The sequence below is a fragment of the Corvus hawaiiensis genome, chromosome 8 (genome assembly GCF_020740725.1).
Source record: "Corvus hawaiiensis isolate bCorHaw1 chromosome 8, bCorHaw1.pri.cur, whole genome shotgun sequence".
In the NCBI taxonomy this organism is placed as follows: domain Eukaryota; kingdom Metazoa; phylum Chordata; class Aves; order Passeriformes; family Corvidae; genus Corvus; species Corvus hawaiiensis.
In genome coordinates, this window is record NC_063220.1 from 20030835 (window position 1) to 20045766 (window position 14932).

Genomic DNA, 14932 nt, shown 5'->3' on the forward strand with positions numbered 1-14932 from the left:
ACGCGCACACACACACACACACGCACACACACAAACACACGCACACACACACACACGCGCACACACACACACACAAGCACACGCACACACACACACACACAAACACACGCGCACACACACACACACACAAACACACGCACACACGCGCACACACACAAACACACGCACACACACACAAACACGCACACACGCACACACACACACAAACACACGCGCACACACACACACACACAAACACGCACACACACACAAACACACGCACACACACACAAACACACGCGCACACACACACACACAAGCACACGCACACACACACACACACAAACACACGCACACACACACAAACGCACACACACACACAAACACACACACACACACACAAACACACACAAACACACAAACGCACACACACGCGCGCGCACACAAACACACACAAACACAAACACACACACACACACACAAGGCAGCTAGGGATTCAGAGACATTCAAGGTGGGGAGTCACCGTCAGAGCTCAAGTTGGGATCTCCACTGTGGGCTGCCTCCTGTGGGGGTCAGGCCATAGCCAGGCCCTCCACATGGCTGTGGATGTGGGCTGTGCTGGACAGGCTGCTCTCGCCTTTGTAACTTTTGGGGGCCCGGCTGGCTTTCAGCAGGACCAGGAAGGTGTCTGTGGAGATGGCCCCAAACTCAAAGGTGAACGTGCCGTAGAACACCAGGACATCAATGATGAACATCCACTCACACAAGGCAGCCACGTGCTGCAGCACGAAGCTCTCCTGGATGAAGAACACACCACCTGAGGGTATCCCAGTCAAGGAAAGCACAGCTGAACCTCAACCACCCCATGGAGGACCATGTCCCACTGTTACCTCATGCTGGGGTGGATGTGAGTACCCATCCTCTGCAGGAGACACACCACCACTCCTAACACTGAGAAACCCCCACATGCTTCCCCCAGCACCAGGAAGGCCCTGGCATGGGTGAAGCAGTGGCACACATGCCCAAACCAGCCTTGGTAAATTATGGTACTGATGCCAGGCTGGGATTATCTGAAGAGGCCTGGGCAGGAGGAACTCAGGCTGCAGGTCTCAGTGCAAGCCAGCTGTCCAGATGCCACAACTTCCCCACACTACTTGCCTCTTCCTCAAGCCAGGCTGACGGCTCCCCATCCTGCCACAGGATGCAGTCAAAGATGATAAAACTCAGCCTTGGTAACAGGGTTTGGACTGTTGCATCCCAGCCCTGCAGCACCTCCTGTCCTTCTGTGCTGCAGCTTGGCCCATCCCAGAGAGCGGGCTTGCTCCCACTTCTCCAGGTCCTACCACTGCCAGACTTTGTTTATCCTCTCATCCCCACCAAAGATCTCCAGGGAAACCTATTTCAAGGGCTGCTGCAAGTGAGGGGAGGAGGCATGTACATCCCCCAGCCCTCCAGGTGAAGCCTCCAGCAGTACCATGCCTTCTGCAAGTGAGACCAAGATCTGGGAGAGCTGCAGAGGCAGGGACCTGACCTGTACAGTGTACAGCCCTCTGCTCACTCCCCCCATCCCATCAGGAAAGATCCCAGCCCTTTCCCCACTGTCCACACCACAGCTCGCTGTTTGCCCACTGCCAGTCCCCAGAGCTTACAGAGCAGGATGGCCACAGCAGATGGGCACCAGTCCTGTCCTCCTTGTCCTCACATGCCCTTCCCATCCCTCCCAGCTGGCATGGCCCTGCAGCACTCCTGCCCTTCCCAGCTCCCTGCCTGCTTCCCAGCCTGCCTGCCTGCTGTGGTGACAGAGCAGGACCCTCTGACACATGCCAGGCCCACCAGCACCCCCAGGCTCCTCTTGTGCTGCTCGCCTCAGCCAGACCCCAGCCAACCTCTGTGGGGCCCATGGACACTGCATGCTTTTTCCCCTTCCTGCCCAATAACCATCATCTTGTTTCCCAATTTAGCCCTAACCTCAGTCCCAAATAAGCTCCTCACTCCCCAGCCACACACTTGGGACCATTCTTTGAGCTCCAGCCCACCTGATGCCATGCCCTCCCTCCTTGGTAAATTGTTTGCAGACCCCAGTACCTGCTTACCAAGCCCTTCCTTGTCCCATGGGCAGGTTGGCTGATGGGTGCCCGGAGGTCCTGGCTTGCAGAGGTGCTGCCATACACCTACCTGGCACCTGCACAGAGCGCTTTTGTACTCAGCTTTGGTCAGAGAGGTAACCCAGATGGACTCTACACTGCCAAGGGCGCAAAATACCTTTGTCCCATTAAAAAAAACTCAACAATTAACCAGACCTGGGCGGTGTGTGACTGGAGCCTGCAGCGGTGGCTGGGCTGCAGCAGCCAGGGCAGGGCTGGTTTGGGGCATCCCAAAATCACCCCAAGACATGGCCAACAGCATCCCTTCCCCTCCTCAGCCCCTACCCAGCCCTGATACTGCTGCTCCTCCAGCCTACACCTGCAGTGAGCTGCCCACCCTCAGTGCCCTGCCCAGCCCCTCTCCTGGCACCACACCTCACTGCTGGACCAAAGGACAGAGAATATGGGGCACATATCCCACTGTGAGGACCACCTTTCACCAGCCCATTCCCAATCTTTTCCCCACACCCTTCAGGATACTGAAGACAAGGGTGAAGAAGGCCACAGTGGTGAGGATGCTACGTAAGTGGCCGGTCCAGTACTGCCCTCGGGTTTTGGCCATGCGGTAGGTGAGGATGGACTGCAGGAGCAGGAACAGCATGCTGGTGGGAAAGGCCACCCCTGCCCCGATGTAGTGCAGCACCTTGGCGTGATCCACCTGCGGGGAACAGACGGTCAGTGCCAGCACCCAGGGACACTGCCTGTCACAGCATGACTGCTCCAGGAGTTGGACTCCTGCCCAGGAAGGGGTGCAGACAGTGCCGGGAGCAGGTCCAGGCAGCTCACCCTGTGCCTGACTCCTGGCTGAAGAGCAGACTTGGATCCAACATCTACTGCTGGGATCTCAAAGAGCTCTGTTTCTTTTATCCATGGGCCAGCAGCCCTGCTGTACCCAGGGGCAGGGGCTGCCCTCTGCCCTGAGCAACGTCAGGGGCTGCCTGCAACCCCTCCTGAGGGTCATAGCTTGTGCTAGGGCACAAGGGGGATCTGGGCCCACAAAGCTTCTCCCAGGGCTGGCACAGGCAGCAACCTCAGCCAAGCAAGAGGGCCTAGCTGCCGCAGGCAGCTGCCGGGAGGCCGGTGCCTGGCAGTGCAGGCAGGGGCTGAGCACTGCCATGTGCTGCCAAGCCTGAGAGCCTGGGCCTGCTCCGGTCCCCGCGAGCACAGGCTCTGCCCCGACAGTTTCCTGGCGTCACCCCGTAGGCAGGATCAGCAGCAGCCCGAACAGCGTGTCCCTGCCCCTACGTGGAGAGGACAGACCGTGCAGAGGGGCTCAGGTAAAGGTTAAACCAGACGCAGCAGCTTAATCTGGACCTGAACTATGAATACACAAAGAGGCCTCCCAGCACCCTGGGAAGCACAGCACTGACTCAGGAGAGGGGAAGGACTGCATGGACGGGACGCTGGATCAAAACAACCACCCCAAACCCTACCCTGCTGAGCACAGCCACTGCCCCGCTCCAGCCAAGGCCCTCTCCTGCCTCGCCACCCCAGGGACTCCTGAGGAGATGCTGTACCTGAAAGTTGCCAACCATGGTGAGGCCAGCAGCGCAGACCCAGCCAGTGGCCAGCCCCAGGGTGTTGAGGAGGGATGGCCCCAGGCGCTCCAGGAGGTGGGCGTAGCGCAGCAGTCCCACCAGGATGACTGTGGGAGGGAAACACAGCCCTGTCACATGCCACTGTCTGCGCCCCTGTCATCCCACTCCTGCCCTGTGCCAGGGTGGGTGCTGCAGGGCAGCCCCTCCCAGACCTGCTTCCCGGGCAGCAGGCACTTACCCATGAAGGAGCCCAGGCTGCAGATGAGGCTGAAGAAGCAGCTCTCGGGAGGCAGGGTGCCACACTTGCTGTGGGGACAAACAAGACCCACAAAGTCCTCAGACAGGAGGCACTGGGGTGTGTGCTTGTCTCCCGCCCCAGAACACCTTCCTGGGTTGCCCTGGAGGGGCCTCAGAGCAGCTCTGCCCATGCTCCTACCCTGAGGCTACTCACCTGACAAGGGGGATGTGATCCAGCGTGCAGCAGGAGCTGGGGCCATCCATGTCACACGACTGGTTGTAACTCCTGCCGGCAGCAAAGGGACAGGTTAGGAGGGCCGAGATGCTGCCCAGGATCCTCCTGTCTCCTGCCCACAGGCCCTGCAAGGGCAGCTGAGTTGCTCCACAGTGAGTGCAGCCCAAGCCCAGGGGTCTGCCCACTCCCTTCCAGGGAGTGACCCACTGCCCAGCAGGTAGCATCACGCCTGGGTTTCCACAGCCTATTCTCCCTGCCTGCTGGCTCTGTTGCTCACCCGGAGCCCCGGCCTGTGAGGGAGAGGCCATGGCAGGGCAGAGGCTGCACGGGCCAGGGTTCTGGCTCAGGGCTCCGGGGGTTCTGGCAGCCCCACAGCCAGATAGGAGCAGGAGCACCCACCTGCCAGCCCCCTCACTCATCCCCGGGATGGTAGCACCAGCGAAGCCGGGCACGCAGCCGCTCCAGGTTTGCAGTGGACAGGCTGGAATGGTGAGCTGTGTGGGAAATGGCCCCCACAGCCACAGGTACCCCCGGGGCAGTGCCACCACACCTGGCAGGGAGGGAGGGAGCTGGGAGGCACTGCCTGAGGAGCGACTCGACCAGAGCCAGCCCCCAGGCTGTCCTGGGGCCGGGCACACCAGCAGTGCCTCCGGGGCAGTCCCAGCACTGCCGAGCTGGGCTCTGCTGCCTGCCCCCACCGCAGCGCCCTGGGAGCGCCTCCTGCACCCACAGACCCCGTGAGTCCAGGCACCCCGAGCTCTTATCAGCCCCACACACCTTCCTGTACCACAGCTGCCGCCTGCAACCCTAGCTAAATTCCCAGCACGGGGGTTCATGCGCCCTCACCCTCACAGCTCTCCCAGGAGCTGGCACACACTGGAAGTGGGTTTTTGGGTGCCTCTTTGCTGCAGCATCACCCAGGCATCCAGCACCTCTGCCTGGCATGGCCTAGTGGGACCCTCTGTTCACACCACAGGCAGTGAGTGCAAAGTTCTCTGCCCCAAAGGGCCCCTTCAGACACCCCCAGTCCCACACAGGGTGGGGGCTGAGGGGGGACAGCACTGTGGGGGGAAGTTGTTGGGGGACAGCACTGACCTGCCCCTGGCCCCGGCTGACCATCCACCACCTCTGCCTATGCAGTAAGCACATGGTTAAAAAAGCCTTTTTGGAAAGGGCTGGGCTGGGCTCTGATGTTTTTTCAGTCTCCTTAGTTTACTGGTGGCTTTGTTTTCCAACCACTAAACCCAGTCGAGCCCCACGGCCTCCTCAAAGGCTGCTCTTGGGGCCGTGTTTGGTTTGGGAGGGTTTTTTTTATTATTATTTTGTTTAAAGCAAGCAGCCCGAGGCCGGGAAGCATTATTCGTCATTAAGGGCTGGCTGTGCAGCAGAGACAACCCAACACACACATTCTTCCCAGGGCAGAATCGGCCATCAGGCAGGAAATGGCAGCAGGTTTTTTTCTTTCACTTCTTCAAATACTCCAGCAAGAATTAAGCTAACATGGATCTTTCTGGGCAGATTTTTAAGGCGACACTACAAGCCAAAAACCCTGCAGAAGAAGTTGCCAAGAGACCAAACAGTGTTTCTTTTCCCAGCCCTTGTCTCTTCCACGCCTCATCCCCCATCTGGGGGTGTTGCAGGCAGCTCTGCCCATGGGGTGTCCGGGTGCTGCAGGACCATCCCATCCCCCTGGCACTGCCAGATTTAGCCTCAAGCAAGCAAGTCACAACCTTTTCCATGGAGACACATAGCCCTCTGTAATTCCCTGACCACTTATTTTCATACTTTCTCCATGCTGTGTTTTTTCAATGGCCTCCTTCTCCCCGCCTGGTTTGCAGCAAGGCTGGACTGTTCACCAGAGCAGCCTGGGCAGGGGAGGGAGGGCAGCCCAGCCCTGATAGCAGCTAGTCCCCAAGCTGTTCTGCTCCCAAAAGCCACTCGTGGGCCAGGCAGGAGGCATGTGCCCTGTGGCATTTGTGCCCCATCACCACCATGACTGCTGGGGGAGAAGGTGGGTCTGTGCCCCTTTAATGCTCCCACCTCTCCCACCACCCCCAGCCTGATCCCCAACATCCCTTCAGCACAGTGATGGTGCAGGGAGTGCCTCAGCTACCCAGTGGTCTGGCACAGCATGGCATACTTCAAATGGGACAGGTCTGGAGGGACCTGGCATTATGAAGTCTTTAACCAAGCCAGGATGTGTCAAAAAGCCCCTGCCTCCCCCCAGGCCTTACCAGTTGTGGACAGGGCAGATGTGGTTGTTGGAGAGTGCCATAGCATATCTGAAGGAGAGACAACAAGAGGGTTACTGCAGCCACCCACCTCCCTGCATGCCCATTCTCTGCCAGCACCCAGAGCAGCCCCAGGGACCAGCTGCCAGAGCAGAGGATACAAGCCCTTACTGCCTGCCAGGGGCGAGCACTCATCCCGTGGCACCACCCAGCTTTACAAAGCAGGAAAAAGAAAAACAAGTGCATGAGCCCAGCACATGCTCCATGGAGCTCCCACTGCTGGGACCTGGTTCCCCTGCCTTGTACCCCCACCCCTGCCGAGAGCCGCCTCCTGCTCCAGTTCAGTGCAGCTGCCTCTGCGGGGCCTCTTCTCCATCAGGCTGCTGTGCTCCACGGGCTCCGGGGGACTGCTCTGTCACAGAGCCTCCCAGCCCGGCATGGGGCTCTCCACCAGCCCACAGCTGTGCCGGGTGCCACCCAATGGCGATGGCTCTGCCGTGCTTCCCCCAGCCCCCGGCTGGCCAGCAATGGAGCTAAAAGAAGCTTGGAAAAGTAGCCAGTGCATTGGGAGGGTATTTTGGGCAGATCAGCTCCATCAAACATTTCACCGTGGAGTCACCCTTGTGTCTCAGTCAGTGTAACAAGGGGTTCATGACATGCATCCTGCTCCACTCCAAGGGGTCTCAGCCCCATGGCCCCCACCCCAGCCATCGAGGAGCCCTCCTGCCCGGCAGCCACAGCAGCGGCAGCACCGTGCTGTTCAACTCGCTGGTGGCTGTGACCAGCTCAGGTTAAAAAAAGGCCCCAACACCAGTATGAAAACCCCTCTCCTTCCCGAGCTAGCCATGTAACAGCTGGGTTGCCAAAAGGATGATCCCAGGACAGAGGCAAAGAGCAGGACAGCTGGGGGAAACCAAGGAACAGCATCCCCAGCCACCAAGGAGCAGACCCCTTACCGAGCCACCTCCCAGTACAGATCTCCAAAAGGGCCACTGCCAGGGTAGCTCAGGCTGTGAGGACCATAAGCAGCAACTCCCACCTGTGCTGCTTTGGGCTGGAGGGGCATCTGCCCCCCCAGGGTCACTCATGGGAGACAGCCTATGCTTTGCAAGGTGTCCGAGGAAAAAACTTGGAGCATAAGTTCCTAGCACCAGGGACAACATTCAGCTTTGTTGTGCAGTAGGACAGGGAATCAAGGGGAAGCTCTTGGAGGAACCTGCATGCATATGGGATGCATTTGCTCCATCCCATACCCCAGGGAAGTCCCACCACCTATACTGAAGCTCTCAGTGCCTTTGAGGAAAGTCCTTCATCCACTGCTCACCAGCATTAAGGCCCAAGAAAGGGACTGGTGGGGTGGACTAGAACTGTTCACCAAGTGACACAGCCTCTACTCCCAGCACAAGGCCCTTCCATCCATCCATCCACCACATGGGATGTGTGCCCATGTGCTGGCTACAGACCTGGCACTGCAGTACCTGGGCTGGTGGCGTGGCTTCCAACACCGTTCCCATGTCACCTGAGCGTCAGCCGCACTCACGCCTGGACAGGGGCGCGCAATTCCACGGGGCGTCAAGGATGTAAGGACAGGGAGGCACGTGCCAGCGCTGCTGCAGGGGACACGGGGACCACGCAGGGCAGCTGTGGGGGTTCAGGGAGGTGTGGGGGCCAGGGAATGTCCAGAAGTGCCCCAACATGACCGGGGACAGCGGCTCCCCACAACCTCCTGCCCGCTGCATCCCACCTCGCAGCATCCCACTGGAGCATCCTCCAACCCCCGGCCCTCAATATCCTGCAGCATCCCGCCCGGGCCCCGGCCCCGCTGCCCGTGGGTGGGGAACTGGCGGCGACCCCGCGGCACTCACACGATCCACATGCCGGTGATGGTGAAGGCAGGCAGCGTGACGGGCAGGATCCCCCAGGCCGGCATCCTGCGGCCGGGCATGCCCCGCCGGGCTATGGGCGAGCGGGGCCGCCGGGGGAACCTCCCCGCTGCCTCCTGCTGCCGGGCCGCCGCCGGGCCGCGCTCCCCATGGGCGACGGGGCCGGGGCCGGGGCCGGGCTGGCGGGCAGAGCGGGTCCGGCCGTGCGGAGCGGCGCGGCGCCGGGACAGCCCAGGCCGGCCCCGCCCCGGGGCAGCGCGGGTCCCGCTCGGCGGCAGCGCCGGGCCCGCCCCGTCCGGCGGCAGCGGGGAGCGGGACGGGCCGGCACAGCCCCGGCGCCACGTGGCGCCCGCGCTGCCGGCCCGGGGGAGCAGGACAGCGCTGGGAGGGCAGCCGGGGAGCAGGACGGCACGGAGCCGGGAACGCCGGGCTCCGCGGGGCGGGCGGCCCCACAGCGCGCTCGGCTGAGCCGCGGCGAGGGACAGGCTCTCGTAGAGCGAAGGGGAGTGCAGGCACAGCTCAGCAGTGAATCCCTCCCGGGAGCCGGGGACAGGAACAACTTTTGCTGACTCGGGCAGCGAAAGCCGGCTGGAGGGCTGGGGGCCTCACCTGCCTCAGCTCCAGGCGATGCGGGCTCTGCCTGAACACCAGCCCTGGGCCCCCATCCGCGAAAGCGTGGGCTCCTGTAAGCGTGGCACTGTCAAAGAACGAGGCAGGAGGTACTGCGACAGGTAGGGGCCAGGCAGAGAAGACCTTGTTCAGTCCACTCTTCTTCCATGGGGCTCAGCGTTCCCTCCTGAGGACAAGGCTCTATTTGCACCCCAGCAGTGACTGACCTTGTGCTCTCACTAAATGGCTGCGGTCACACTGCCAGCCACTGCCTGCGGACACTCGCGACCCAGTTAGCCTGACCTCTCTGTTCCCAGACGGTTTCTACGATTAGGACCCTGCTGCCCAGAGAAACTTCCATTTTTCTTACACAGAAAAAATGAGGAAAGGAAGCATAACTTCCCCTGGCAGAGAAGCAGGGCTGTGGTAAGGCCACGGCCATCCCATTTCCCTATTGGGAACTCAGCAATAACCTGCCCTCCTGTCCCCCTGGCTGCTTGTGGGGATGTGTTTGCAAGTCCCAACACATACTCCGTAGCCAAAGGGTGCTCACACCCCTCGAGCATGGAGCGTCCGGTACTCACACAGCCTGCACTTTCCCACTGCCTTCTGCGGAGAGGAGCCGCCTGAGAACAGCACTGGCCCTGGCCTGCGTGGGACAGGAGCCCTAGCTGCCCACCACCTCACCCGGGCCAGGGTGCTGGTTACACAACCGCACAAGCAGTACTGCACACTGGGACTTGTAGTCTTGGGGGATCTCATCGTCCTCTGCGTTGAATCGTGAGCAGCCTGCTCACGGGCTCGGGCTCTCTCTTTGCTGTTCAGCCCATCATTTTGGGGCAAGAGTTGCACTCCAGAACTTTACTCCCGAGCCGTTTGTGCTCTCAAAGCTGCCCCGTGCACTCCTGTCCGCCAGCGGGCAGCAGGCCTGGCCCTCCCTCTCCCGGCAGCCTCCTCATCACATGGACACTGGGAACAATGCCCGCTGTGCCGGGGCTGCCGCCCCCAGCAGCCTTGACAGGGCTCGGAGCACTCCAGGGCCACGGGCCACAAGCATAAGCCCCGCCGGGCTGCCTTCTGCGCAGCTGGGCCGAAAATGCCGGGCACAGTGCCTTCAGGACACATTAGGCTCTGTAACAGGCATAAATCTTTCCAGAGAAGTTCGACAGCTGGCATTTATAGGAGTGAGAGTAACTTCTAAAAAAGCCAGCTCACTGTTGATACTCCATGGAAATCTTTCTTACAGACCAGGTCTTTTGAGTATGCTCAGATCCAATTCTTAAATTGGAAACTAAAAGCAGCAGTGCTTCTGTTTCATAAGTTTCAGTGCCAAATGTTATGTTTTACAGCCAGGGCTTATCATTCCATATAACTTCTCACACCAGGAAGCTTCATACCAATGAGGAAAACACCATCTCCACAGTAAAGTGTTCTACTGGCACATGCTAAATCCTACTACATATTTCTACTCTGTTTTAGCAGTAGAAGTCCTTGATTTAAAGGTGAACAGAACAAAATACAGTGATGTCTGTTCAGCCTCCTCTAGGAAACAGTGAGTCAGACCCTGAGTAAAAATGTGAAAGAAGTCCAAGACTAGAGAAAGTATATGCTAGGACAAATCCAAAGAGTACCGTTGTAAACACCACTCCTCACCGGCAGTCATTAGTAGTATGACTGGCTTTTATGTAATTTAACTTACAAATAGAGTTCAAGAGGCTTACTGATAAACATATCAGGTAACACATGCTACCTGTCAGTTGATTCTGATCTCCTTTCAGTTCAATACTTCCCCTGATATTTTTTTCTGTGTAACATTAAACCTCACTCTTGCAAAATCCAAACAACATTCAAAGAATTCTCCTTCTGGTTTTCCAATCCATTCCTATTTACAGTCTAGTGAAAACTGTTTAAAGTGCAATTCTGTCTTTCCAGTCAACATTCCTTCCATTCTAGTCCCACTTCCTGCAGTTTCCTCGTGTGGCTTTTGCTTTGCACCGTAATTGTCTGAGTTAAGAGATAATGCTCTCAAGTAGAAGCTAGGTTTGCAAACACAGGTTAAAACACAGCATGCGCCCAAAAGAGTTATCTGAAGGCAGCTGGCAAAATGGAGCTTTGCTATTAGCTGACACCACTCCAAAAAGTCAGAGGACCACCTAGGGATCAGAGGGCATCTAGGGATGAGTTCTGATATCAAGGCACTTGACAACTGAGCAATCGTTTACAAGAAGTTAACCATCTAAAGCTTTCACAAGCAGAGAAACAGAGCTGTAAATAGAAATGAAGGCTCAGAAAGTCAAGACAGAGAGAGGGGCAGGATACAGGAGGGTCATGAGCAGCACAAGGACTCAAATACATGAATGTAAACATCTAAGGGCTGGAAGAATACAATCTGCAGGCAGTGGAGGGTGAGGAAGAAACTGCGGCAGCAGTGAAAATATTCCAGGAATGGTAGAAATGGGGTTAGGGAACCAGGATTTATTATCAGGACTCTCCTAGTACACACATTACTCTTCCATGATGCAGTATTTAGACCTTTTCTTATGCAATTCAAACAAACTCCCAAGTTTTTAATCCCCTTACCAAGTCTGTAGGAGTCTCTTGGAATAGGGAACACACTGGTGCCTCATGCAGCTGAGAACACCGTGGCACTGCGTGGATCTTGCCATGAAACAAAGTAGAAAATACCAGGAGGGAAGTGTAATTGTTCAAATCCATGACAAGTACCCTGGAAGTACGTCTTACGCCCTCTCCAACTCTGAGTCCTGTCCATGGAAACAAGGATTTCTTCCTCATCAGAGAATCACCAATGTCAGCTGAGTTGTCACCGAGGTCTATGTTCTGGCACCATGACCAGATGTGCAGAGCACCTGCTCCTCAGCCCTATCTCTGCCCTCAGTCCTGGTGGTGCATGAGCATACACCAATGTAACACCAGAAATTTTACAGCCCATGTGAAATGATTCCTTTCTTCCAGAGCAATCTCACTATTACAGCTCTGCTTTGTCCATGATGGGAACCATTCCTGATTAGTCCCTTGATGGACAACCTCCACTGCAGCCCTGCCATGAGATGACAAGTCCCTGTGCTCCCTCCACACAGAGCACTCTGTTGAAAGATCTTGGTATGTGGAGCCAGGGCACAGCACCTTGACAAGCAAACTCCACTTTTCCCAAAGCTCTGAGCCAAAGTTCCACGACAGAAAAGGAGTGCAACACTGGAACATTCATTTACAGGATGTATTTATTACACTGTAAAAAGTCCATTGGATTTGTAGCCATTTACTCTGTATGTACACTGGTTGTATTCCCACACCAACTGCAGGTTCCTCTCCATACAGGATACACTGGGTTGGAGTCCCACCCCATGCCCCTCCCTGTCACCAGGGGGATTTCCAAGATTGAAATTATTGAGAATTTAGCCAACTAGTGGAGGGAGGAAGATCAGCGATGCAGCGCTTGCCAGGCAGCCAGCTCTGCTCTGGACATGAGCAGGGGGAAGAGCGGGGTGTCCTTGCAGCAAGGTGGAAGCACAAGAATCACTGCCAGGGCCTCAGCTATAGGGGCCTTCTGGGGGTAGAAGGACGTGGGATCCCAACAACTAGAAGATGCAGAAGGGTGCAATCTCTTCAGAGCTTCCAAGAAAAACCACTGCAGACCTGCTGGGCATCTGTCAGCAGGTGCCACAGATCCCCACATCTGTAGCTGAAGAGGATGTTCTCCTAAGGAAGGGGCTGGTCACCAAGAAACCAATGTGTAGCGAGTGGCAAGCAACACATCACTGCTCAAGTGCTGTGTGAGACATGGCCATGGTGCTCTGCTCTCAGCATTTCCTTCTCATCTGCTCAGCTAGGCAGAGCCTTCTGGATTTGCTCTCTCCAACCAGAAAGCCTGATTACATTTACAGGAGCAGGGATGAAAGCCACGCTTGCCCCTATCAGACTCAGCTGCTGCTTAATCTGTATCTGGCTTGGGGATTGCTGTCATCTGTGTTGCCGGAGGGAAAGCATGTGCCAGCAGGCAAGAAGCCCTATGTGGCAAACTGGGAGCTGCATTGTAGCAATCCACATTTCTAATAAAATTCTCTACCTGCTGAACCCAGGCGTGCCCAGAGCCCAAACAAAGCAGTGCAACCAGAAGGGTGAGCAGGAAAGCTAGGGAATGGCTGGGGAATTGTCCAGGGACTGGACTGAGTAATCTTGAGAGGCAATCCTGTACTGCAATCCCTCTCTGGTGTGACATCAACAAGTTTTCCCTCTTTACCAGATGAATTGGTGGCAGCTTGGTCCCAGGCTGCTGGGCATGGACCTTGCCTGGCCCCTGAGATTGCAAAGGCAAGAAAGAGACTGGCCAGTGGAACTGGGCACTCCTCCATGGAGACAGGGATTTTTGGGCAGATTTCTAGGTGATGCCCCAAGAAGGGAGCAGGATGGGATGTGCTCCAGAGGACTGCAGCAACAGCCCTTCTGCTCAGGTTAGCATCATCTTTTTAAACAAACATGCCCACTACCAGAGAACATTTGGCCAGCATCCTAGCATCCTCCATCCACAGAGCTTCCTCAGCAGACAGTTCTCCAACACCCTCCAACTAATTGACTTCAGAGGTTGTCATGGGGTCACTGGGCCGTGGAGTAGCTAAGAGGGGAACAGGAGAGGTGGCTTCAATTAGAGCTGGGTTGAGAATGATTGGAAGAGTCATAGGTGGCACCCCAACCTGCAGGGGAGAGGCAAGAGGCTGCAGGATGAGCGGCGGCTGTGCTGTCGTAGGAGGTATGTCTGTAACGGGGCTTGCCTTTGTTGAAGCTGATGCTGGGAAAGAAGGAGAGGCAGAGGTGCTGATGGTGGGTGAGGGAGGTGCAGTGGCTCTCTCGGACTCTGGAAGAATGAAGAGACAAAACAGATCCTTACACAGGTCCTGACAAAGTCACCTATTAGCTCAAAACTAAGCAGGGCTGACAATCAACTCAGGGGCCTTTTCAGACTTGCCCCTTCATACCAGGCCCTGAAGAGCAGGGGTCAATCAGAGGCATTCTGCCCACCCCAGTAACATCAGCAACAACGTAGCCATTTGGAAGCACAACATTTCACAACACTAGAGGCCTGGTCACCAGAGATCATGCTAAAGCAAGGAAAAGCAGATCTATGCCACCATGCTGGGAAGGTGATTCCAGTAAAAAGAAAACAGGACTCACCACTGACACCCAGTTCACAAGGCTTCTCCAAAGGAGCCACATGGGTGGATGGCCTCACATCCCCCACAGGAGAAGGGGGCAGGGCAGACACTACTGTTTTCTGATGCTGCTGCTCCATTGGTATGTTGGGGACAGGATCTGGGAAGACAAAACATGCAGTGAGACCACACACCAGTTTGTTCACTCCTTTTGCCCTCTCTCAATTTGCCCTTCGTGTGCCAAGTTCCCACAGCCTCCTACAACTTCCATTTCCATCAGTATCAAGGCACTATGGCAGCTGGGTACTGGACAAGGTGCAAGCACTGGTCCAAAACCTGTGTTCTTAAGGTTTCCCAGCCTCTCATACCTGGAATGACTGTCTGTTTGAAGAGCTCATCCCGCAGCCGAGGTAAGAAACAGTCAATGCGCTCCCAGGTGATCTCCCAGAGATCTGAGTATCCTGTCCGTGAGTCAGCACTATGGAATATCCCAGCTGTATCCATTACGAGCAGCATATTCTTCAGAGACTCTGGAATGGCCTCCAGCTATAATCACAGACAGGACACAGAATGGACAGATAGCAATGAACAAAAGCTCAAAACAGCCAATGGGCTGCCTTGGAAACAGGCCAAGGCGAGAAACCATGGAATAAAATGGTTTGGAAAGGAAGAAAAGGTTAAAAAAACCCCCAAAACCCACACCAAATCAAAACACCTTTGAAGTTTAGAAGGTTAAAACACAATGAATGGTTGTCCAAAACACTGCATCCAGCACCTTACCAGTAAGTCACTGGAGCCAGCATGCATGTATTTGTCCATGAAGTCCAGGATTGTGAGCCAGAGGGCAGCAAAGGTGCTCAGTGAGAGCAGTGGGGAGAGATGCTGTAGGAACACCTAGGGAAAAACACAAC

The 14932-nt window shown here is 56.4% G+C and overlaps 2 protein-coding genes across 6 annotated transcripts in view; both read right to left on the minus strand.

The window, feature by feature from the left end:
• Positions 1 to 388: 388 nt before the first annotated feature.
• On the minus strand, positions 389 to 8428 carry TMEM150A (transmembrane protein 150A). The gene is made up of 7 exons (XM_048312140.1): positions 8230 to 8428; positions 6368 to 6415; positions 4113 to 4184; positions 3900 to 3967; positions 3641 to 3768; positions 2604 to 2781; positions 389 to 796 (listed from the first exon to the last, which is right to left on the minus strand). Exons 1-7 carry the CDS (start codon positions 8307 to 8309, stop codon positions 552 to 554), a joined length of 819 nt encoding a protein of 272 aa, XP_048168097.1. The 5' UTR covers positions 8310 to 8428; the 3' UTR covers positions 389 to 551.
• Positions 8429 to 12077: 3649 nt separating this feature from the next.
• The window catches only part of GBF1 (golgi brefeldin A resistant guanine nucleotide exchange factor 1), a 107245-nt gene continuing 104390 nt past the window's right edge, over positions 12078 to 14932 (minus strand). For all 5 annotated transcript variants that reach the window (XM_048312107.1, XM_048312106.1, XM_048312105.1 and 2 more), the window contains 4 exons: positions 14802 to 14915; positions 14390 to 14567; positions 14044 to 14181; positions 12078 to 13726 (listed from right to left, as the gene is read on the minus strand). In XM_048312107.1, the coding sequence (XP_048168064.1) occupies positions 13440 to 13726; positions 14044 to 14181; positions 14390 to 14567; positions 14802 to 14915 (717 nt within the window). In that variant the 3' untranslated portion in view covers positions 12078 to 13439. The remainder of the gene's footprint in view (positions 13727 to 14043; positions 14182 to 14389; positions 14568 to 14801; positions 14916 to 14932) is intronic.

Excerpts from the sequence above, each read along its gene's own strand:
- TMEM150A (XM_048312140.1), bottom strand. The coding sequence starts at position 8,309 with ATGCCCGGCCGCAGGATGCCGGCCTGGGGGATCCTGCCCGTCACGCTG. Across the intron at positions 2,782-3,640 it reads CCATGGTTGGCAACTTTCAG|GTGGATCACGCCAAGGTGCT; the intron begins GTACAGCATCTC and ends TGTTCCCCGCAG. Across the intron at positions 797-2,603 it reads CTTCTTCACCCTTGTCTTCA|GTGGTGTGTTCTTCATCCAG; the intron begins GTATCCTGAAGG and ends GGATACCCTCAG.